The sequence below is a fragment of the Lycium barbarum genome, chromosome 9 (genome assembly GCF_019175385.1).
Source record: "Lycium barbarum isolate Lr01 chromosome 9, ASM1917538v2, whole genome shotgun sequence".
Lineage (NCBI taxonomy): Eukaryota > Viridiplantae > Streptophyta > Magnoliopsida > Solanales > Solanaceae > Lycium > Lycium barbarum.
In genome coordinates this window covers 22,335,002-22,359,797 of record NC_083345.1, presented here as the reverse complement: position 1 = coordinate 22,359,797, position 24,796 = coordinate 22,335,002, and the positions used below count along the sequence as shown (strand labels likewise).

The 24,796-nt window shown below is 34.9% G+C and overlaps 5 protein-coding genes across 8 annotated transcripts; 4 read left to right on the top strand and 1 right to left on the bottom strand.

Moving 5' to 3' along the window:
* Positions 1 to 206: 206 nt before the first annotated feature.
* On the top strand, positions 207 to 1,052 carry LOC132611758 (uncharacterized). The gene has a single exon (XM_060326135.1). It carries the CDS (start codon positions 207 to 209, stop codon positions 1,050 to 1,052), a length of 846 nt encoding a protein of 281 aa, XP_060182118.1.
* Positions 1,053 to 1,109: 57 nt separating this feature from the next.
* LOC132611756 (uncharacterized) lies at positions 1,110 to 2,394 on the top strand. Its single transcript, XM_060326134.1, has 2 exons — positions 1,110 to 1,511; positions 1,633 to 2,394. Exons 1-2 carry the CDS (start codon positions 1,110 to 1,112, stop codon positions 2,392 to 2,394), a joined length of 1,164 nt encoding a protein of 387 aa, XP_060182117.1.
* Positions 2,395 to 4,080: 1,686 nt separating this feature from the next.
* Positions 4,081 to 7,731, bottom strand: LOC132611296 (uncharacterized). Of its 4 annotated transcripts, XR_009571532.1 has the most exons (3): positions 7,651 to 7,731; positions 5,476 to 6,904; positions 4,081 to 5,248 (listed from the first exon to the last, which is right to left on the bottom strand). XR_009571532.1 is itself a non-coding variant. In XM_060325727.1 (2 exons), the coding sequence occupies exons 1-2, from the start codon at positions 5,648 to 5,650 to the stop codon at positions 4,715 to 4,717; spliced, it is 747 nt and encodes a 248-aa protein (XP_060181710.1). In that variant the 5' UTR covers positions 5,651 to 7,529; the 3' UTR covers positions 4,085 to 4,714. The 4 variants fall into 4 exon arrangements, 2 of the variants coding, with proteins under 2 accessions (XP_060181710.1, XP_060181712.1); XR_009571531.1 differs by lacking the exon at positions 7,651 to 7,731 and having other exon boundaries at positions 5,476 to 7,532; XM_060325727.1 differs by lacking the exon at positions 7,651 to 7,731 and having other exon boundaries at positions 4,085 to 5,286; positions 5,476 to 7,529.
* A 4,454-nt stretch (positions 7,732 to 12,185) lies between these two features.
* Positions 12,186 to 14,821, top strand: LOC132610710 (pentatricopeptide repeat-containing protein At2g22070-like). The gene is made up of 2 exons (XM_060325067.1): positions 12,186 to 12,998; positions 13,107 to 14,821. The coding sequence occupies exons 1-2, from the start codon at positions 12,385 to 12,387 to the stop codon at positions 14,467 to 14,469; spliced, it is 1,977 nt and encodes a 658-aa protein (XP_060181050.1). The 5' UTR covers positions 12,186 to 12,384; the 3' UTR covers positions 14,470 to 14,821.
* Positions 14,822 to 15,523: 702 nt separating this feature from the next.
* On the top strand, positions 15,524 to 19,763 carry LOC132611182 (probable serine/threonine-protein kinase PBL26). Its single transcript, XM_060325597.1, has 5 exons — positions 15,524 to 16,061; positions 17,076 to 17,269; positions 17,342 to 17,531; positions 17,796 to 18,187; positions 19,003 to 19,763. Exons 1-5 carry the CDS (start codon positions 15,869 to 15,871, stop codon positions 19,381 to 19,383), a joined length of 1,350 nt encoding a protein of 449 aa, XP_060181580.1. The 5' UTR covers positions 15,524 to 15,868; the 3' UTR covers positions 19,384 to 19,763.
* Positions 19,764 to 24,796: the final 5,033 nt, after the last annotated feature.

Sequence of the window (24,796 nt, the reverse complement as noted above, 5' to 3'; positions counted from 1 at the left end):
GGGAATACCTTTGTAAGGTCCTTATACAGTTTAGCTTTGCTGAAAGGTGGATTGATAGTGTTTGGAGACTAATTACAAATGTCTGGTACTCTGTCAATATTAATGGGACCAGACATGGCTTCTTCAACTCCACAAGCGGTATCAAATAGGGAGACCCTCTTTCCCCTTCTCTTTTTATCATAGGAGCTGAATTATTTAATATAATGATGGAAACACTAAATCAGTCTAAATTTATTCCATTTTCTATGGATAAAAATGGCCCTAATATCTATCATTTATGCTATGCAGATGATACTATTCCTTTCTCCTCATGTGATTCTCATTCCCTGGGTCTCCTAATGAGTAGATTGGGGGAGTATGAAGGTGTCTCTGGACAACTTATCAATAGAAACAAATCTGGTTTTTATGTAACCTTTAAAGAGGACGATCCTAGAATCAACTTGATAAAAAGGATTACTGGTTTCAACCATTGCCAATTCCCTATGATCTATCTTGGATGCCTTATTTATGTTGGGAGGAAAACAATTGTCTATTTCAACACCATGGTGGCTAAAGTAGCCAGAAGCCTACAGGGATGGCATGGCAAACTACTATCCTATGGTGGTAAGGCTGTCCTCATCAAATCAGTGCTTCAGGCTCTTCTTTTACACCTTCTATCTGCTGTTCACCCCCCTAAGACTGCCCTAGATCAAATTGAAATGATTATAGCTAATTTTTTCTGGGGTATGGATGGTGATAGAAAAAAGAAACATTGGTGTTCTTGGAATGATATGAGCTATCCAGCTAGTGAGGGAGGAGCAGGATTCAGATCTTTGAAGGACATCTGCAACTCCTTTTCTGCTAAACTTTGGTGGAAATTCAGAACTCAAAATTCTCTATTGAGATCTTTCTTAAAAGCTAACTACTGCAAGATATTTTATCCAGTAGCTAAGAAATGGGCTTATGGCCAATCCCATATTTGGAAGAGGCTTATGGATAGCAATAAAATGATTGAACCTATTATTCTCTGGAAGATTGGCAATGGAGAAGCATCATTTTGGCGGGATAACTAGACTGAACTTGGTCCTCTTGCTAGACTGGTTCAGAACCAGAGAACCCCCAAAAATACTATGGTAAAAGATTTATATTCTAGCAATCATTGGAATATTGTGAAACTGAGAAGGATTCTACCACAGAATATCATTAATTCTATTATTTCTATTGAGTTTAACCTTGCTAGGAAAGATATTCCGATCTGGACTTCTGATCCGTCGGGGAAATTCATTAGCAAATCTGCTTGGCATATTGTTCGAAGGAGAAAAGGTACTACTTTGGCTAGTTCCAAAATTTGGCACAAGAAAATGCCTTTTATGATTTGCTTTTTCATGTGGAGAGCTCTTCAAAACAAGATCCCATCTGATGATGCTGTGAAGAGATTTGGAATTTACCTTCCCTCCATTTGCAATTGTTGTCCTATTCATAAAATAGAAACTTCTCAACACCTGCTCAGTGAAAGCAAAATTGCTACACAAGTCTAGGAAGTTTTTTTGCAACACCTGTGGTATAGATCGTGTACATGGGCAACTCAGAATGTCCACCATGAAATGGTGGATGGCTAAAGGTAAGAATTTAGTTCATACTTGTATTTTACAGTGCTTACCAGTTGCTATTTGTGGGGAGATTTGGAAAAACAGGTGCAGGGCCAGATTTGAAGACAAGAAGATGTCAACCTGGTTCATCATACAGCAAATAAATAAGCTCATATCTCTAGTTCTAAAGGCTCAATTCCCAGACGTACATATGCCCAGCTCTTGGTTAGACAAGTGCAACAAAATGGAGAATCTCAGGCCTATCACTCATTCTCTAGCAGTATACTGGCATAAACCGAGCCCTAACTGGATCAAACTCAATGTGGATGGTTGTAGCAAAGGCAATCCAGGATCAGCAGGAGGAGGCGGAATCATCAGAGATCACACAGGCAAAATGATCAAGGCATTTGTAGAATTCTATGGCCAATGCAGCAACAATGTGGCGGAAGCAAATGCAATTTGGAAAGGAGTTAACATCTGCAAAGATTTTGGACTGCCCAGAGTAGTGGTGGAATCTGACTCTCTACTAATTATTAATATACTCAATGGGAGATTAAAACTTCCATGGAAAATCAGAGAGATCATGAGTAAGATTATGAGAGACACTAGCCATGGTGAATTTGTCTTTATTCATATTTATAGAGAAGGGAACTCAACTGCGGACATGTTTGCCAATTGGGGAGAAGATTCAAAAATCTCTTTTATCTTCACTGAAGCTACTTCCCTACCTTCCAAGGTTAGAGCTTCAATGCAGCTAGAACTTGATGGATTTCCAAATTTCAGATTCAGAAGCAAAAGAAACCAATTCGCTATTGATGATAGTTGAATTAACTACTTACTTTTGGTACTCTCACAGATGTATATAGTGTCCTTCTATTGCTTCTTGTTCAACAAGAGAAGGATTACTCATCTCTATATGCGTAGGTATAGTAATCAAAATTTCATCTTGATGATTATTTCTATCCTTCACAATGTAAATGAGGCTAAGGTCTATGTCCTCCTCCGTGTAATTAAGATTTTTGGTAAATACAGGTTGGAGTCATGCCTAACTCCCCCATCATAAGGATGGATCTTTGAAAAAATAATACACACTTACTTCCCGTTGCTTTCATTCATTTTGAAAACTCATCAAATCCCAAACGTGATTTTCATCTAAAGCATATATCTCCTCTAACATAGAGTCATGCCATTTAGGATAATTCAAGGCCTCTTTCAATACCGTCTTAGGTATACTTATAGAGCCTATAAGGTAAAGCTTATAAGAGAGTATCTGACTAAACTTATAAACTATCAAATTAGTTTATAAATGTTATAAATATTATTTATTATTGTGGATGTCTATCTTTAGGAGAAATATTAGGGTTAGTGACTTTGGGATCAAGTCACTTTTTCCCTATAAATATAGAGGTTCCCCTTCATTGTAAATCAATACCTAACAAGAGAAATAAAGATATCTCCTCTCTTCTCTCTTTCACCACAATATTTTTCTTGCTTGTTTTATTATATTATAACACGTTATCAGCACGAGGCTCTGCCATCTTGGGAAAATATTTTAAAAAGATCGAAGAGCAAGATAAGTATCTTACGCGATAGTTTATTATTATGTCAAAATTCAATTTTGTGGTATTTGTTTAACCACCGCTTTCTCTATTATGAAGTGATTTTATTGAGTAGATTCAAGTTCTACCAAAAAGTTTCGGAGCTTGATACGGTGCACAAGAATCTCTTTGCTACGTAAGTTAACCAAATTGGTTACCAGAGTGGCAAAACAATGAGTTGAAGGTATGCACTATTAATTAATAATAGAAGACAAAGAAAAGTTATTGTATACATGAGCTTGCTTCCAAGAGGTCTCTGGTTTGCACTTACATAAATTTAGATGTAATTAAAATTTGCTCCGACAAAGCATTATCGTTAGATGTGGCAAAATTTCACAAGCTTTATTGTGGTTAAATTTATTTATGCCTCAAATTTATTCCTGAAGAACAATAATGTTAATACGGATTATGATGTTAATCTCATATTTCTTAATGATTAAATGAGAATTTGGAAGAAATAAATAACCACCAGAAGTGGCAATATTTCTATAGGCTTGTGATTATAATTGAAGATATGATTGAGAAGGATTCACTATATTATATGCCCCGATTTGTTCCAGAAGTAACAATATTTTAAAAGAGGTTATAAGAGATTATAATTTTATATGATTACGCACGTTCACATGATTATATATGTTTCCTTCTCGAAGAACGGAAGCTTTTGATAAAGGTACAAATACAGATTCATTCCCTGAAGTGAATGTGAGAGCATGCAGTAAGGCTTATAACTACGGACGTGCGTTTTGATTGTGAAGTTATAACGACCCATCTCCAGAAGAGATGAAAAAAAAATGAGAAAAAAAAACCTTTCACTACCAAGTATGAACGGTTTTTCCTGTGAAGGATAATGACGTGACTTGCTGGATACTTTCAATTCTTTAATTAGTTCAAATTATACCTTATACAGATACACATAACTATATTTTGTTGAATAAATTCTCTAGTTTAGTTTACTGGTTGTGCTCATATCTCATCTGTCCAGAGGCGGACCCAGGATTTCAGGGTCGTGGCTGCCTCATTTTCTTTAACATGAGTTGCTAACGATGACATAATATAAATGCACAACTATTTGAATGCAACACTAAAAGAAAACTGCAACTAATATTATCATTACCAAAAGAGGCTTTTAATCACAAGTTTCATACAAAAGAAAGACTTCTAGTCAGTAGTCACAAGTCCGATCCCAAAAAAAAAGACTTAGTCTCAAGTCTGATAAAAAAAAGACTTCTAGTCAGAAGTCACAAGTCCGATCCCAAAAAAAAAAAGACTTAGTCTCAAGTCTAATCCAAAAAAAAGACCTGCAGTCACAAATCACAACTGCGCTCGACGACTTTTCATTTTCTGAAAATGATGAATAATAGCATCATTACTTATAGTTGCAAATATCCCACGCTCTACATAGCAGACTAAACAACCATTTAAAAATTCATCACTCATACTGCTGCGGAGTTCATTTTTGATGTACTTCATCGATGAGAAAGCTCGTTCCACAGAAGCAGTAGCAACTGGAAGAATAAGAGTCAACTTGATAAGCAAATAAACAAGTGGTCAGGTCTGATGCAATTCTGATTGAACCAGTACTTTAGCAAGATCAGTAATACCCTTCATATTGAAAAATCTCTTATCAGAACCTCGAACATACACTATGAAATTATCAAGTTGGCAACTGAGATCTCGAAGCTTGTTGCTATCAAACTCATTCGGATAATATTCAGCCAACCTCATTACCTTTTTCTTATCAAAATTACCAAATGACTTAGCTGGATGTAAACAAGCCATACCAAGAAGTAAATCAGTACTAACAGTGTCGAAACGATTATTAAGCTCCTGAAGCAGCAAATCAATAACAGGATAAAAAATTCCAACACGAAAATGATGAGAATATGTAACATCAAGAGCTCTACGTTTCGACTTCCCAGGAATGTAGTTAGCATCCATCTTCGGAATAAATATCTCATGGTTATTACAAAAAGAAAAGGCATCATCGAGTAATGATTTCCATCCCCTATCCCTCATCATTTGCAATTCTTGCTTTGCAGTATTGAGCAGCCCCATAGCATTGACAATATCTTGATCCATCTTCTGTAATGAGCAGTTCAAATAATTTGTCTTCTTCAGAACTTCCAACATCAAGTGCAACATAAAAACAAAATCAAACCCCTTAATCTTAGCCGCAAGACTTTCAGCTGTAAGTCTATCGATATAATTTGGACACTCACATGCAGCAAATTCAAGAACATAAAGAATTGATGGAAATATATCAATGAAATTCTGTAATGTTTTATAATGAGAACTCCAACGAGTGTCACCTGGTCGTTGAAGCCCACGTTCTTGATTTAGTCCCCGTCCTGTGTGCACTTCACCAGAAATGAGCAACTCTTCTAACTTTGCAGCTTGATGTTGTCTGAGAAAATCCCTGCGCTTATAAGATGCTCCAACAATATTCAATACATTAGTAACTATACAAAAAAAAATCATCCACATCTGTATTTTTCTTCGCAAGAGCCACAAGTGTCAACTGCAATTGGTGAGCAAAACAATGGGTGGAATATGCAGATGGAGTATCACGCAAAATTAAACTTTTAAGACCATTTAGTTCTCCTTGCATGTTACTAGCACCATCATAACCTTGCCCACGTATTTGGGATGGACTTAATGAGTGATCCGAAAGAAAAGAATAGATTGCTTCCTTCATTGATCGTGCAGATGTATCATTAACATGGACAATACCAACAAATCGCTCTATCACTTCACCTTTTTTGTCAACATATCGTAGAACAAGTGCCATTTGCTCCTTGTGTGATATATCCTTCGATTCATCAACCAGTATTCCGAAATAATCACCATCCAAGTCTTCAATAATAGCTCTGATTGTTTCTTTTGCACAAGCATCAACAATATCTTTTTGAATTTTTGGACAACACATCATTTCATTTTTTGGAGCATTTTGTAATATAATGCTTCCAACTTCCTGATTCATGGCTCCATACCATTGCAAAAGTTCAAGAAATATACCTCTATTTGTAGATGATATGCTCTCATCATGACCACGAAACGGCAATCCTAATCTTAAGAGAAACCTTGCCACATCAATTGAAGCACCCAAGCGATGTCGAGATTCATTTTTGTCTTTCTCCTTACGCTTGTCAAAACAAGTGCAAATTGATTGTGATTGATTTATCAAATCAATCATCATGTTGAAACACTTGTTGTGGATGCTATTTACCTCTCCAATATGAGATTTGAATCTTTCCTTAGCCTTGTTCCAACCCTTATAACCCTTTTTCGTAAAAGCATCTCCCATATTTCCACGAACATCATGCTCATTTTTAAACAAATAGCAACACAAACAATAAGCAGCATCTTTTGATATACTGTACTCTAACCACTTGGAATGTCGACCTTTGAACCAACCAGGATGAAACTGACGCATTGTTTTCTTTTTCTTCCCAAACTGAGTTTTAGGAAAATAATGATTCATAGGCTAACAAGGTCCTTTTTGAATATAATATCTTCTAACTTCATCACGTATATTAGGGTCATATTCTGCAATAGGCCTTCTGTTTGCCGGGTCTGCTTTCAAATAATTGAAATTGATATTTGAAGGATTTGTATCCCTCTGAACTTCCGAAGGTATGGATGAAGTAACAGGTGGAATAGTAGAACTAGAGCTTGGTTGTCCGCGTTTTAACCTGGTGACAAACTTATCCATCCGATTCACAAGATTTAAGACAATTCCTACAAAACAAGATTCAATTAATACTCCTTTTAAATGTAGCATACCGAAAGAAAGAACCATTTCCAAATTTAGAAAGGAAAGAAACAAATATGCTCATTTCCAGACAACAAAGAACACTAGTATTACAATTTTGCAAGTTCTATTATCATGAGCCAAAAGTTCTTAGCCAAAAAACTAACAAAAAAAAAACAAATTACACTATCCACAATTTGGTATTCAAATCAACAATATATGATTAGCAACGAGCCAGTTATGAACCATTAGACGGAAGATTGGTGAGAAAATATAGAAGCCCTTAGCTTGTAATGTGTAAGAACTAAGAAATAAACAAACATCATTAGAAAAATTAAATCCCCCAAGTTCAGATGGTATCTTGAGTCTTTACTTCTACTACTATATATAAATTAATAGTAACAACTTTTATGCAAATTCCTTCACAATTAAAAAAGAATTAAGCATGTTGGAAAAGACCCCACATCTGAAAATTCACTGAAACAGGGCATTAATTGTACTTAAATCCCCCAGATGATCATTTGCCTCCTTAATCTTCTGCTAATAAATACTAATGCCAAAACATGTTATAGGCTACAACCTTTACTTTGGGCAAATATTTTCAAATTAGTTATTGTAATCAAAAGGCAACCTAGAAATTAATGCAACATAAGAAGCATTTATCCATTAGAAAAACACAAAGCTAGGTAAACAAACAATCATGGCAAGAACACCATATTAAAGGCGATTAGACCTCACTTTTAAGTGTTCATGAGCTTCTTTTACAGTTTTCCCATCCTTTTTCTTCTTCCAGTTAAATCCCCCAGATGAAACAACTATGTATAACAATTAACAAAAGATGACAACTGCCCAAACAGAAGCAAGAAGATTAGAAATAAACAAACATCATTAGAAAAATTAAATCCCCCAAAACCCTAATTCAAATTTTTAGCTCTTAAAAAATTAAAATACCTGTGTTTTGAGATTAGTGAACAATGATAATGAAAATAAAAAACGAAATTGGAAAGAATAGGAGAAGAACTGATGAAGATTGAAATTTGGTTTTGGGGATAAGGGTTTTAGTTGTTGTGTGTGTCTTTGTTTGATTTTTGGGAAAGGTATAACCTTTTACCTTTTATGATAAACTAAAAAGTAGGAAAACTAAAATATACAAAGTCTAACAAAATATTAAAATGCTGGCACGGAGGTTCGAACACAGAACCTACCAGCCGAAGCACTTAAGTTGGACCTGGAAACCAAAGCACCCACTAAACCTTTTGGTTTCCAGGGTGCTTTTTAAATATTTATACCCATTTTTCATATATTGTTTATATGACAATACCTAATCCGCGTCGGGTTTAACGGGTGCCCGAGCACCTCTAAATTACGTGTAGGTCCGCCCCTGCATCTGTCTACATGGCTTATGTTTTAAACACATAAGAATAGTGTTAAATCAAAACTACTCTGTTGTTCTTTTTTCTTGCCATCAATTTATATTATCACCCAACTACATGAATTAATGATAAAATTAAAATCATATACCTATTTGGAAATAATGAATGTAAAGATTTTTCTTATTTATCTGCAAGCTTCAATTTTAATTATTTAAGGTGGCAAGATAATGAAGGAAATTTGTCTATTTAATTTGCAGCAATTTTCTTGAAGTGTTGGGATTTACAACATAACTAAGGAATGGTTCTATATGTATTTTGATGGTCTAGAAGTATTGGCATGACTTTTGACAAGCTGAAAAAGGTTTGAGAAATATATTGAGCGGTGTTTTCTTGTTGTTGAGAGAAATAATGAGATATTGAAAATTATGTATAAAGTTATCTAAATGAGTCAAGTTTCATTCCTCGAAGTGAATGAAAAAATGTCACAACACACCTCCTGAAGAGATAAAATAACAAAGGATACAGATGTTATTTTGTGGTATGAAGATCATTGCTGCACGTACCTGTCGTATGTCAAATCATCTTGGATACTTTTATTATATATCGTTCCAAGGCAAATGAAAAAGATTTTGTAGAATATTTTCTATTATAACCACATTGATAGCATGATTAGTTGTTATTGATTTTCCTGAAGGAAATAACAGATTCATGTATTTTTCTTGATCAAGGATGTAATATTTATGTGGTCATCATTAAGATACGAAATATTCAGATGTTAATAGTGAATCTCCCTGAAGAAGATGTTTGAAATACTGAAGTTTAGAACATAATGTTTACTTTTCGTTATTATGAATTTATTATCTTTAAATGTAAATTAGTTCACTGTCTTCTTACATGATATCAGAAAGATCTAATCACCAGCAGTGTCTAAGCAATATTTGGTAGTACAAAATTAAAGATCAAGGTCCAGAAGAGCCTAATTATTTGTCTACAAGAATTATGACACCAGTAGTGTCCGAACAATATGTGATTATGGAGAATAAATTAAAGGATCCTGAAGAGCTTATATACTATTATGTCATTCATTCTTGATTGTAATATACAAAGTTGCTATGATCGAAACCCAAGTTGTAGTAGACTTGAAGTTTACTAAAGTAAATGATTACCATATTGAAGTTATAAATGATTGGAGGATTAAATATCTTGAAAATTATAGTGGGTAAGAAATATGTATATGAATGGTTACCCTCTTTATTCTTCAAATTGTACTACACAAATATAACCATGATGAAATCACATGTTACGGTAAACCAAAAGTTTATTGGTACAAAAACAATAACTCATGTCATAGTAAACCAGAAGTTTACTAAAACAAATAGCACATGGCATGGTAAACTTGAATTTTACTAGTATAAATAATTTTATTAGTCGGCATGAGCGATTCGGCCACCCCGATTCAAAAATGATTGAGTATTTGACATATATTGAAGAACTAGAAGATTCTTCAAGAATTTATCTTTGTTGCTTGTTCTTGTGATAAGTTTATTATAATGGCTAATATTGAGATTGAATTCCCTAAATTTTGAAAAAAAATATAAAAGGTGAATATGGGCCCGTTCACTTGTTATGTGATGTCTTAAATAGATGCATCGATAGGACGGTCACATGTGTGTTTATTGTCAACTCGTAGTTTGACATATGCAAAGTTACTTGCTCAAAATAATTGAGTTGAGAGCACACTTTTCAGATTATGTAATCAAGATAATTCATCTTGTTAATATTGGTTTATATCAAAGCTGGTTTGGCATTAAATGCCTCCGATAAATAGCTAAACCATTGCTTATGAGAACAAAGCTGGTCTAAGATATGATGTATTGTATACAACATCACTTGTATGCTTCAGACCAATAAATTATGATAAATGCTCTCCTCATAATTGGTTTAGGGTTAGGAACCAAATATTTTCATCTAACAGTTTTTTATGTGTGGTATATGATTAATTAATCTACCATGATGCACAAAGATGGATTCCCCCAAAAAGGATAGGATATATGTTAGTTTTTCTAACATAAGGGGGAGAGAATAAGCAGCCGAGGAATATGTTATGAATTATCATTAGTATGATCCTCTTTAAAGGATAATTCAACTCAAATTCTAGAAGCATTTGCTGACCCAAAATTAATTTCTAATTTCAGCTGCAAAATGCTCCTATTAAATTCATATCCTTGAAGGACAGAGTCTACAGCATGCATGAAGCGTGGTAGACTAATCGGTTCCAAACGTAATAATCATTGAAAAGAAAGAGGAGAAAATGATTAATGATCATTTTAAGGAGGCAATGTGCTCTTGAAGAGCCTACGACATAACACTTTATGAAACCTCATGAGAGATTTAGGTACCTAAAAATAATGGAAGTGATGAGATCTCAATAAATTATGTCACATTGGAACCGATACAAATGATATATCGTCGACGATATCTTTGGTACAATATAGCGCAATATTGTAAAAGATTGTGAGGATCTAAATTCTACGTCTATTAAAGCATGCTAACGCAGAAATTATTATCAAGTGAAATGACGCATCTTGGTAAGCGTAAAGCTTATAGGACCTGCTGTCTAGACACCAGAAGATGTCACATCATTTAAATAGAAATAGATGTTGTCACAGCCTATATGAATTACTTGACAAAATTATATGAAAATTCCTGAAGAATTTTAAATGCTTGAAGCATATACAAGTTGTAGAAATTTGTTCATAATTCTTATATGAATTAAGCTAAGCAAGGTGAACACGATTTTATCACCTTAATGAATATTTACTGGCTAAGGGTACAAATGACTGTATTTATCCTTAAGTCTTTGTGAATCAAAATCTTTCATATTGTTAGTGCAAGTTGATGACTTGAGAATTATTGAAACTCTTGAAGAGTTTTCAAAAGAAATAGATTATCTGCTGAAAGAAGTTGAAATGAGAAACTTGCAGAATTTTTTGATCCTGAAGTGTCATATCTTTATGCAATTGATGCATTTATATATTTTGCTATGACTATGGGGAATTATAGTCATACGATGTTGTTCTACATGACAGTCAAATCATATAAAGATAACATCTGTTTATAAAGCAAGTCAGGAATGCACTTGGAGTGATTTCAACAATATAACTCTATCCAAAGACTGAAGATGCAGCAGCATACATATCCCAACTAAAGAGAGGATTCATAAAAGCACAAGGCATGTTTCACCAAAGTTGTTCTTGACACACAAGCATCAGAAAAATGGTGATATCAACGTGCAAGAGATTTGTTCGAGCAATAATATAACTGATTTATTCACCAAGTCTCTACCAACTGCAACTTTCGAGAAGATGGTGCACAAGATTGAGATGTGAAGATTCAAGTTTTTGATTGAAGTTCTCATCAGGGGAGTCAATACGCGTTGTACTCTTTTTCCCTTTCAAGATTTTTGTCCCATTAGGTTTTTCCTTGTAAGGTTTTTAATTAGACAACCTAATGGCGTATTATTAGAAATGTGTACTCTTTTTCCTTCAATAGATTTTTTCCCATTGGGTTTTTTCTAGTAAAGTTTTAACGAGGCACATTATGTATTAAATAGACATCCAAGGGGGAGTGTTATAAATATTATTTATTATTATGGATGTCTATCTTTAGGAGAAATATTAGGGTTAGTGATTTTGGGATCAAATCACTTTTTCCCTATAAATATAGAGGTTCCCCTTCATTGTAAATCAATACCTAACAAGAGAAATAAAGATATCTCTTCTCTCTTTCACCACAATATTCTTCTTGCTTATTTTATTATTTTATAACAATAAATACTTTTTGGAGATTACAAGTTTAATTTTTTTTATTGCTCTTTTAAATATCATATCAATTCAAAGTTATGTCATAGAAATTGAAACAGAAAGGGTGAAACATAAGAAACTCTAACTCTAGCAAACCGAAAAAAATAAATCCCGAAATTCAAATTAACGGACAAGCTCCTTTGGAGGGAAAAAAGAGAGAAATAAAGCAACGGTAACCATACTTTTGATCTTGTGTATTGGCCAAATGCCTTCATGTTTAATAACGCATGAATGAGTAAACATGCTTTATTTATCAAACTCGGCCTTGACACTAATCCTGTTTACGCTACTAATCTCATAACTAACTACATTTCCTCTGGTTTCCCCAACTCTCTTAACATTGCACACAAGGTGTTCGACCAAGTGCCTCACAAAGACACAACCTTATGGACAACTCTCATATCATCATACACTCGTTCCAATCAACCCCACAAAGCCCTTCATCTCTTCTCCAATATGATCCATCAGGCCCATTCAAACCCGAAAGCCCGGCCCAATCACTTCGTCTTCACAGCTATTGTCAGTGCCATTGGTTCTGCTCCAAAGCACCTTGTTTTAGGACAAAATTTACATGCCCATGTTGTAAAATCTGGATTCATTACTGGGAACATCATTGTTGAGACCGCGTTTTTAAACTTGTATGCGAAATGTGGGGTTCTTGAATGTGCACGGAAGGTGTTCGATGAAATGTTTGAGAGAAATTTGGTGACGTGGAACGCGGTGATTTCTGGGTATGTTCAGAATGGAGAGGTGTGTGAAGGGTTGGAGTTGTTTTATCGAATGAAATGTAGAGAATTTTATGCGCCTGATGAGTATAGCGTTGCGACGGTTTTATCTGGCTGTGGGTATGTACAAGATTTGATTTTGGGCATGCAAGTTCATGGTTATGCAATTGTTAGTGGGTTTGAGTTAAGTTGTAGAAATTCACTTGCTAACATGTATTTTTATTGTAGTAGAGTTGAATCGGCGGAGAAAGTATTTGTTGGATCGGAGAGGGATCTTGTTTCCAAGCTTGTAAAGATAAGGGGTTATGTATTTAATCATATGTATGATGAAGCCGTGAAGTACATTTTGTCGATGGAGAATGCTGTTGAGATTTTAGTTACGGATCATACTATATTCGTGCCTCTGTTAACTACTTGCGCTAAGATGCATTTGCTCGATGCTGGGAAGCAAGTCCATGGTCTCTTTATCACTTTGGTGGATTCATGTAACACTGCTCAAGAGAGCAGAGCGATTATTGGTAGTGCACTCATAGACATGTACAGCAAGTGCTGTGATATTGGTAAAGCGCGAAAAGCTTTTGAAAGTTGGCTACCTGAACGACACCTTCCACTGTGGAATTCTTTGTTATCTGGTTATATTAATAATGGACTCATCGAAGATGCTAAGGCATTCTTTGAGGATATGCCCGATAAAACTATTGTTTCTTGGACTAGCATGATGACAGGGTATGTGCAAAAGGATTTGCCCCAAGAATGCTTAAATTTATTGGCTAAGATGTATTCTGGAGAAGAAGGATCTAGGCTAGAAGGAAACTGCTTGACCTTTGTGGTGGCTCTTGAAGCATGTTCCCATCTAACAGATTTGAACAAAGGAAAGCAAATACATGCGAAAATTATTAGAGCGTTACCGGATGCAGATGACAATGTGGCTGTTGGTACAGCTTTAGTTGACATGTATTCAAAATCGGGTAGCTTGTGTTACACGCTACGACTTTTTGATGCAATGGAAGAGAAAAATGTTGTTTCTTGGACTTCTGCAATCCTGGGATTTGCTGTTCATGGATTTGCCTTCCAAGCCCGTGAACTTTTTCAGCGTATGGTAAACATGGGAATTAAGCCCAATGAAGTGACATTTATTGCAGTATTAACTGCTTGCCGTCATTGTGGTTTAGTCGACGAGGGAATGCAATATTTTACGCAACTGAGGGAGCGGTATGGTTTGATCCCCGATGAAGAACACTATACATGTCTAATTGATTTATTGGGACGTAACGGGAGGCTTGAAGAAGCATGGCATTTGGTGGAGGAAATGGAAGAGAATCATCTAAGTGATAGGTGCTCTACTGGTGCTATTTGGGCTGCACTTCTAGGGGCCTGTCAGTTGTATGAAAACGTCGAAATTGGAAAAAAGGTAGCTGAAAAGATGATGAAAAAGGAGAAACAGGTTTCCACTGCCTCTGTTGCGCTATCTAATGTTTATGCGGCAGCTGGGATGTGGAATGAAGTGTACGGAGTGAGAGAGAGTTGGAGAAAAAAAGGTCATGCTGATGGAGAGCCTGGTCTTAGCCGCATATTCACACAACCTCGTTGATACAAAAGTTCTTAGACACAGTTTTATTGCCCTTTTATGTAATTAGTGAGGGGTCATCTTTCTGCAAAAGGTTAATGAGACTCGAGGAATTGAAATCATCTTGAGCTTTGATGATAAGAGTTGATTTCCTCCCTAGTTTGTGCTCTTTCTAACAGGGAAAAAAAAAGTTTAAAAAGAGGGAAGCTAATGTACACTACGATCCTTTCGTTCACATTCTAGTTACATGGAGATTGTTTATGCTATAAATAATAATGAAGCTAGATGAATAACTTACATACAGATTGTTTTGCAATGAGCAATAATAATACAGGAAATGTTAAATACCAATAATATACCTAGCTACTTTGGGGACATTTATGTCTTTATTTTTTTTTATTTTAATCTCCGTATCACTAATACTGATACTCTTATTTTGCATTATATCCGCATAACATAGTGTGCATATATTTTTTAATAGCGCCAACCAAAAACTACATAACGTGGATGATTTTTGCTAATTCCTTCAACCAACAATGCATTATTTTATATGAGATTTTATGCCGGATTTTTTATTTTTTAAGGCATAATAGATAAATATGCTCTCAAACTTAGCTTCAGCCAGCAAGTATACCCTTCGTGCACAAGTAGGCACCTCAACTTATCTCCACTTTGTCAGATGAATACTCCAACTTACAAAATGATCATCTAGACACCTCTAAAACACGTGAGCATTTGTGTTTATGTGTTCAACTTTATACAGATTGAGTGCTTACTTCTACACACTCAAAGTTGGAGGGCATACTTGCCAGCTGAGACTAAGTTTGAAGGCATGTTTATGTATTATGCATTTTCTTAATTCATCCAACCAATGACCCCTATATGTATACAAGGAAGACATTACCATGAAAGAAAGCCAAAAATAATGGAGTAATATTAACATGACAAATCAAACTTTAGGTCCGCGCCAAATTGGTTCTCAAAAGTTCGTTTATTTACCGACTTTTCACAAAATATCCTCTCAAATTCTCCATATTATGCGGGAAGTTCAACGGAAAACAACTCCCTGCATTTTTCCTTCTCTCTACCTCCTGCTAAAAATAGCTCCTTCCTAATTACCCAAAACATATTTGTAGGTTTTCCCTTTTTAGACAGCCTTAGCTATCCATACACATAGGTATCTATCTATCTTTATATACACCATTATACATTCACAGATCAACAAAATTTCTGAAGGTGTTTACACCTCTAGCGTTCTCATTTTTTTATCAAGATTGAGTTTTTAGAATTTCGCTCTAGACATTTGATACATTTTGGAAAATCAAAATTTTACCTATTTATAGAATCAAGATTGTAGAATTTTTTTCCCTTTTAGAAGATTTGAAGCAAGAAATTGATCTTAATTTAGAAATTAAAAAGAAGCATGGGTTGTTTTTCATGTTTTTCGTCGCAAGAAAAGAAGGCATTCAAAAGAATATATAGCAGAAGCAAAGAAACATCAGGTGTTGTTCATCACAGAGAAACACTCCTGCAACAGCAACAGCAACAACGTCCACGTTCATTATCGAGGCCAAAGCCACAGCAGGACCTGCATTCTCATCCACAACCTCCATCTGGTAAGAGTTTGTTATCATTTTTTTCTGTCCTTATGATATGTTCCATAAAAAGGATAAATTTATAATGGCATTTTCAGTTTGTTGTAACTTTTTCTTTGCTTTCTTGGGTTTTGAAATCATATTCCAACTGTAGTCAGGGCCAGTGGCGGAGCCAGGATTTATGTCAAGGGGGTTCAAAAATATAAAGAAGCCATAAATGAAGAAGCTAAGGGGGTTCAACGTCTACTATATATACATAAAAAATAATTTTCACCTTGTATATACAGTGCAATTTTTCGCCGAAGGGGGTTCGGACGAACCCCCTGGCTTCTTACTAGGTCCGCCCCTGGTCAGGGCAAGATTTAAAGTTAAACTAAGCTTTTGCTTCATAAAGGACTTTTTTCTTTTTTCTTTTTATAACCGATAAGTTTCCAAGGGGGGCTTGGCGCATTGTCCTAAACTTGGTGGATAATGAGCTCGTCCCTCTATCCTTCTCCAGTTAAATACTAGTAAGCTTTTAGTTTGCTGCATCGAATTGCACAAAATAAGGGTTGCGCGCTTACCACTGAACCAAAGCCAGGAGGCTGTTTCATAAAGCTATTTTTCTGCACATTTTGGGGAGTTCTACTGTGACCAAAAAAAACAAGATGGGTTTTTGGAAGCCAACTTTTACAACAATAGAATAGAACAGTAATACAGAGGGAGACTGTTGTAGACGGTAGACCTAAAATAAATAAGCTATCTCTCTATGGTTGTATAAAGAATTAGGTTAGATGGTTCACACAATTCAATATGGTAACAAAGCAGTAGAGGTCCTAAGTTCTGGTTACAATGCCATATATGAATAAAATACCTTCAGGTGCTAGTTTAAAAAATAGGATACAAAAATCAAATATGTTAAAGAGTGTTACCTCTAGCAACTTCAGCTTTCAGGGAAGAGATCCACACAATTTAACAGGAACCTCAGCTGTCATTTAAGTATTTCAGCTGGTGCTTTGCTTTCCTAATGTATAAATATTCTAACTTTGTCGGCAGAAAATACTAGAAAGGCGCTAGCAGAAGTCACACACCAAAAGGCTTCTAACAAAGGTGACGGTCAGAACATTGCAGCTCAAACTTTCACCTTTAGGGAACTGGCAACAGCTACAAAGAACTTCCGATCAGAATGTCTGATAGGTGAAGGTGGATTTGGACGTGTTTACAAGGGTCACCTCAACAAAACTGGCCAGGTACTTTAACACTGGGAAAATTTTGCTATTGTTTTGGCCTGAAAATGTACTAATCTACTTCATTTTTTCCAGACTGTAGCAGTGAAACAGCTTGACCGCAATGGATTGCAAGGAAACCGAGAATTCCTTGTAGAGGTGTTGATGTTAAGCCTTTTGCACCATACGAATCTTGTAAATCTAATTGGCTATTGTGCTGATGGAGATCAAAGACTTCTTGTTTATGAGTACATGCCAATGGGATCATTGGAGGATCATCTGCTTGGTATTTTTTTTTTTTTCTTAGTTTTCTTACTTCCTGTATTTGTACTAAGAAGTTTGTTATTGTAATATTACAACATTATTTACATAATATTTTAACTCTTCTAATGCCCTTGCTGAGGTATTAAAGCCAAATACCATATTAGAAGAACCTGAAAACATATTCTACTGCCAACATATATACTTGCTATGTGTTAAGTTTGCTTACTTAAGTAACATATTGTATATTATCAAACTAATGAAGAATCATATATATGTGTTTCCTCAGATCTTGAACCAGATAGAATTCCACTAGACTGGTTCTCAAGGATGAAAATAGCACTACATGCTGCCAAAGGACTGGAATATTTACATCATAAAGCCAATCCACCGGTGATTTACCGTGACTTGAAGTCGTCCAACATCTTGCTGGATAAGGAATATAATGCAAAACTGTCAGACTTCGGGCTAGCCAAGGTTGGACCTACAGGGGAGAACACCCATGTTTCTTCAAGAGTCATGGGAACATATGGTTATTGTGCTCCTGAGTACCAACAAACTGGCAAACTCACTATCAAGTCCGATGTCTATAGCTTTGGTGTAGTTTTATTGGAGCTAATCACCGGAAAGAGAGCAGTTGATATCACGAGGAACGGGCATCAGCAGAACTTAGTTACCTGGGTAAGTGAAAAATTTCTCCTTCCTTTCTGCTTTCACCTTAATGAGCATTTTCATGATGAAACAATCACCATTGAATATGACATGATCCAACCCCAATAGTGTTTATGTGCTGTAATTTGACATACCATAGCCAGATTGCAGAAATCTATGCTTCTTTCATATCTAAAATGCATTTTCAAGGTCATTACAAGAAATTGCTGCCATAAAAATTAATGAATGGAATAAAGATTGGAGAAATGCTCTTTAATTTTTGGGCTACTGATTGCTATTTTTGTACACTCCTGTATATTCTGTTCTTTGGAAAGTTATATGCTCTGAAAGTGCTCATTGAGATCATTCACTGCATCCATAAGCAAGAAATACACATGAAATGCAAATGTTTATCTTGCAAGTGTGTGCGCTCAATAAATACTGTTTCAAAATGTGAGCTTAAAAAGAACTAGAGGTGACATGTAAGACGGAGGAGATGCATATGTTAAGAATCCAAATAGTATTGATCAGCGGCGGAGCTAGGAATTTCGATAAGGGAATTCAGAAAAATACCACATCTTGAACCTGTACTTCTCTTATGTTGAAGGAATCCAAAAATTTATATGTAAAAATAGTTGATTGTTACCCTTTTTATGCAGTATCACTTTCTAATGTAGGGGATTCAACTGATAACTGAATGACATAGATAACCTAGTTTCTAATATTTCTTTATCCCTCTTGATGGCTGATGTTCCATTTACTTCTAAATTCAACAAGGAGTTGATTTATTAAATTCCGCGTAGTGTTGTCTTACTCTGTGTTTAAGTAAAATATGCTTGTTCCAGGCTGAACCGATATTCAAAGACACAAGGAGACACATTGAACTGGCTGATCCACTTCTTGAAGAAAATTTCCCAAAGAAAAGTTTCAATCAAGCAGTTGCTATTGCTTCTATGTGTCTGCAAGAGGATCCAGCCGTTCGTCCTCTGATCAGTGATGTGGTCACTGCACTCAGTACTCTTCCAACACCTGACACCACAGAATTGGATTCACCGTTTGCTTCTCCAACTCGAGCACCACCCCCAATGCAAATGTCGTCAACTGAAGACGACAGAATAATATCTACAAAAGAGTGCCAACGAGAAGTCGCAGAAGCCATAGAATGGGGTTCAAATTCAAGAACACAGAATGCAAGATCACTAGCATCTTGTGGTTCTTCAGTATGACATAAGCACATTTCGGCTTATCACTGCAATAGTATTGAATTAGGTGATAAAGATGATCATGTTGCTTCAGCCCCTCCAGAGATGCTCTTAAGTAATCACCTAGTGCTACCGCTGTTGAATTATTTAGGAAAGGAAGCCACATATATGAATATTAGTACTTCAAATATTGTGTATGTTGCAACAATACTACAAAATTGACAATTTGTTACAGCCACTATCGCAGGGAATTCAAAGAAATGATGTATACTACCTAGCTCGCAGAATGAAGAATCCAAATGTCATTACTTAAATAGGATTTAAGTTATATAAATTGACTGTATAGAATCTTTTATCTATCAGTGTAGTTTAATCTTTGTAATGCTTTAACTCGACAATATAATCACGACTCACACGAGCAACGGTTTCCATTTTCTTTCTGGAAATATTTTGCCTGTGGTTCTCACCATCTTTTTGATATGATCTGAAAATCACAACTTCCTACATAAACGAATTTCTAAACTACTTGTTTTATGCTTATTTCCTACATAGTAAGGTGATCACTTTTTGTAAAATTTGATTAGTACTTGTATGATCTTGACTATTTTATGGCAATATCCGCTAGATAAACAAAAGAAATAGAAATATGCTAAGACCATGTAACGTAGACTGCTACAGAGATCAACGAAATTTTGAGGAACAATAAGGCATGTTTTCCTTTGAACATACTCTTAACTGGAATCTGCATATTGCAGTGAGAAATATGTAAAGGCCAAAATAACATTATAATCTCAACGGGGGAAACTTCACTATAAAAAAACTATGCAGATTCTTTCTTGTTTAATACAATTTATTTTTCATATAGCTAGAATATGTATTATGTAACAAAGCAAAGTGGACTACCCAGTATATCAAAATTATTCTACTAAGTAAATTTCACTTAGCCAGGCATCTTCACCCGATGTAAGGGGCGTTTATTTCATTTTTTAAGATTAAGATTTTTGAATCTAAATAATAAAATGTTGTGGTTAGATTTGAATATTGAATGATTAAACCCGTTTATTTTCTCAACATAGTATAAAACTCAAATAAAATAATTTAAATTTATATGTGTTGCCCTAAACCGCACACGCACTAATGCGCGATCAATCAAGTAATAAAGAGTACTAAGCAAAGTATGATTTCCACGAGGACTAATAATTAACTATCACTAATTAAGCTAATTCTACTTTATCTAGGCAAGAAGCAGGTTCAGGGTGATTTTGAGATTAACAGCTAAAATTTGTGTTTAACAAAAAGAATAATTATTAACACACTTAGCACGATGGCTTTTAGTCATGAGAAGTAATATTCCAGAGCTATGGTTTCTTCTAACAACCCTATTATATTCTTAATCTGGCTAATTAATTGAGGAATTAATCAATGGACTTCCCAAGCTATGTTTTTGCTACAATTTCTGGGAAGTCACTTTTTTGGTTTAACCGTTATAGTTGTTTTTTAGTTGTTTTTTTCACTTTAACTAACAGACGTTGAATCTTGCAAATTTGGGAGTGTGTAATCATGCAAGGATGTAGTTTAATTTTAAATTATAGTGAAGTGATGTTTTTGCCCAAAAACTCAAAAATAAGCGGATTGTTATAAATACACAGTATTATGGATGTCCATTCAAATACACGATACCCAGGATAATCTTGCAATTGGATAAACTTGCAATCAAACAGGCAACTTCCAAGCAGCTCATGCAGGCAGGTTGCAAGCAGCTTCCTCAGGCTTGCAATCAAGTAGAGAGCTTGCGAGTAGCTCAAGGTGGCAGCTTGTCAGCAGCTTCTGAAAAGCCTCGCAGCTACTTATTTTCTTCTATAAATAGGAAGTCAATTCAGTTCATTTGTACATCAATTGAAAGAGCAATAAAATCTCTCTATCTGCCTCAGCTTCTTTGGCTACATTTTTTGTTGTCGAGTACTTTAAATATTATTTCGTAACACGTTATCAGTACAAGACTCGGCCATTTTGAGCACTTACTTTGAGTTTGATTTCTATTTCAGGTGCAATTCTTAGAGATTTTCGAGAATCGGGGTGAATTAAGTTCTAATATCATAACAGAGATATTGGATAGTTTATATTCATTTGCCAACTGATCACCTTCAGTTTATATCAAAGAGTGGTTTTGATTTTTTATTTTTTTTCAAAAGGCAATTAGGAATGAAACACACTTTTAGTCATGGAATGTTTGATTTTTTTTTTTATTATTTGAACTTGACGTTGTCATGTCTAAAAGTCAAAACACCAGTTATGTTGTTGCATGTTCATCAGGTAAGCTTTATACCTTATTTGTTCATATCTTTTGGGTTCTTCAAATTCGATTACTTGACTTTAAATATGAGCAGAACGATAGAGACGGCTAACAAAAAGGATGGCCTCACAAAGAATATATATGGCTATTAGGAGTTTGCTATTGATAGAACAACTCGTTGGGTTCGTTTGATCCATGAAAACTATTTGTTCTTGAAGAACAATAATGTTAAGAGAGATTATGATGTTAATTTCATATCCCTCAATGGCTAAATGAGAATTTGCAAGAAATATATGATCATCAGAAGTGACAATATTCTTTATGCATGGTTGTGGCATACGGTCATTTCAAGGATATCTCGTGGTGCTTCATGTTGGCTTCTAAAGTAGCAATTGCCTTGAAGCTAGGTGTATTCTGAAAGATATGTTAGAGAAAAAATCTTTACCTCATATGTATGTCTTGATTTGCTCCTGAATTAGCAATATCTTAAAAGAGGTTCTAAGCTATCACGATTTGATATGCTTAATGCACGTTCAGATAATTGTGTTCCATTCCTGAAGAATGAGAACTTTTAATAAAAGCTATAAATATAGATTCATCCTTGAAGTGAATGTGTCATAATAATAATAATAAAGCTTATCAATACAGACGTGCCCTTGGTGGTGAAGATATCACGACTCACCTCTAGAAGAGGTAGAATATTTGAAAAGAAATATTCTGAAAAGAAATATTCTGAATATTTTATGCTTTACTCTTGAAGTAGTAAGCCTCTAAAATTTACTTCAGCATAACTCCTGAGGTAGTAAGAGTAGATAACTCTGCAGTTTACTCCCGAAGTAGTAAAACTCTGCACTCACGAAGTAGTAAGACTCTGAATTCTACTCGCGAATCAGTAGAACTCTTGAAATCTACTCCTGAAGTGGTAGATATCTGAAACTGAAGTCTCTCGAAGAGATTATATATGATAGCACCATTTACCCTAGATCATAATTGCTACGATCGGAAAATAAATTGTAGTAAACCTGAAGTTTACTAGCGAGAAAAATGTTTATCATATTCAGACTACAAATGGTCGGAAGATTGACTATCTCCGAGTTATCGGGTAAGAAATACGTATGTGAAACGTTACTTGAGCATGATGAGATCACATGCCACAATAAACAAGAAGTTTATTGATATAAAATCTCATGCAACAGTAAATCAGAAGTTTACTAAAACAAATAGCACATGTCATGGTAAATTTGAAGTTTACTAGTGCAAATTATTTTATCAGTTGACATGACTGTTTTGGTTGTCCTGATTTAAATCTGATGTGTTAATTGAGTATTCAAAATATATTTAAGAACTAGATGATTCTTCAAGAATTTGTTTGTGTTGTTTGTTCTCATGATAAGTTGATTACACCAGCTAATGTTGGGACTGAATCCCTTAAATTCTGGAAAATATAAAAGGTGAATGTGGCCCCTTCACCCGTGATGTGATGTCATAAATAGATGCATCTATGAGACGGTCACATGTATGTTTATTTTCAACTGGCAGTTTGACATATAAGAAGTTGTTTGCTCAAAATAATTGAGTTGGAAGCACAATTTTCAGAATATGTAATCAAGACAATTCATCTTGACAATGTTGGTTTATATCTAAACTGATTTGGCATTGCATGCGTTCATAATATAACTAAATCATTGCTTAAGAGAACAGAGCTTAAGGTGTTGGTCTGAGTTATGATATATTGCATACAACGGCACTTGTATGCTTCAGATCAATGAATTATAATAGATTCTCCCCTCATAATTGGTTCAGGGTTAGGAACTACATATTTCCATCTTATAGCTTTTGATATGTGGTATATGATTAATGGATATACCACGATGCACACAGATGGATTTCCCAAAGGAAATAGGGATATATGTTAGTTTTTTCTAACATAAGGGAGAGAGAATAAGTAGTTAAGAAATATGTTGTGAATTATCATCAGTATGATCCTCGAATAATTCAAGTCAAATGCTAGAAGCATTTGCTGACCTAACTATTTCATATTTCATCTGCAAAATGCTCCTAATGTCCCTGATGGACAGAGTCTACATGTATAGAACATGGTAGACCAATCGATTTTAAATGTAATAATCCTTGAAAAGGGGGAGGACCAAATAATCATAATAAGGAGGTAATGGGCTCTTGAAAATCCTACGACATAACACTTCATGAAACCTTATGGGAGGTTCAGGTATCTAAAAATAATGAAGTGATGAGATCTCAGTAAGTTATGTCAAATTGTGAACCGATACAAAATGATGTATCATCGACGATATCTTTGATACAATATGACGCGCAATATTGTATAAGATTGTGAGGATCTGAGTTCTACGTCTCTTAAAGCATGCTATAATTACCAAGTGATATGATGCATCTTGGTAAGCGTAAAGTTTTTTGGACCTACAGTCCAGACATCAGAAGATGTCACGCCATTTAACTAGTAAATGGATGTTGTCACAGTCTAAGTGTCTTACTTGATAAAATTCAAAAATTTCTGAATGATTCAAAATGCCTGAAGCATATACAAGTTCTTGAGAAATTTGTTCATAATCCTTATATGGATTAAATCACGTAAGGTGAATGTGATTTAATCACCTTACTGAATATTCATTAACAAAGGGTACAAAGATGACTTTGTTTACCCTTATCTCTTTATGATATCCAGAATTTTTCATATTGCTGTGCTAGTTGATGACTTGAATATTATTCGAGCTCTTAAAGAGTTTCCAAAAGCAATAGATTATCTGCTAAAAGAAGTTGAAATGAGAATTTAGATTGGTGTTGAAGTACCATATAATTGTGCAATTGATGCATTTATTTATCTTGCTATAACTATAAGCATGATAAAATTTATGTCCTACATAGAGATATTGAAATAAGGTCAATTGCATTTTGCAAATGAAACTCCTAACATGAATGTGTTTATCCTAACAAATATTATCAAGCGTTTTGGATATACAGGGCATTTATCTGATAGGCATAAGAGTTCAATCTAGATATGTTATCTATTTCCAAGAAGGATTACTGTTATACCATGTTGTTTTACATGACAATCAAATCGTAATAAGATAACGACAGTTTATAAAGCAAGTCAAGAATGTACTTGGC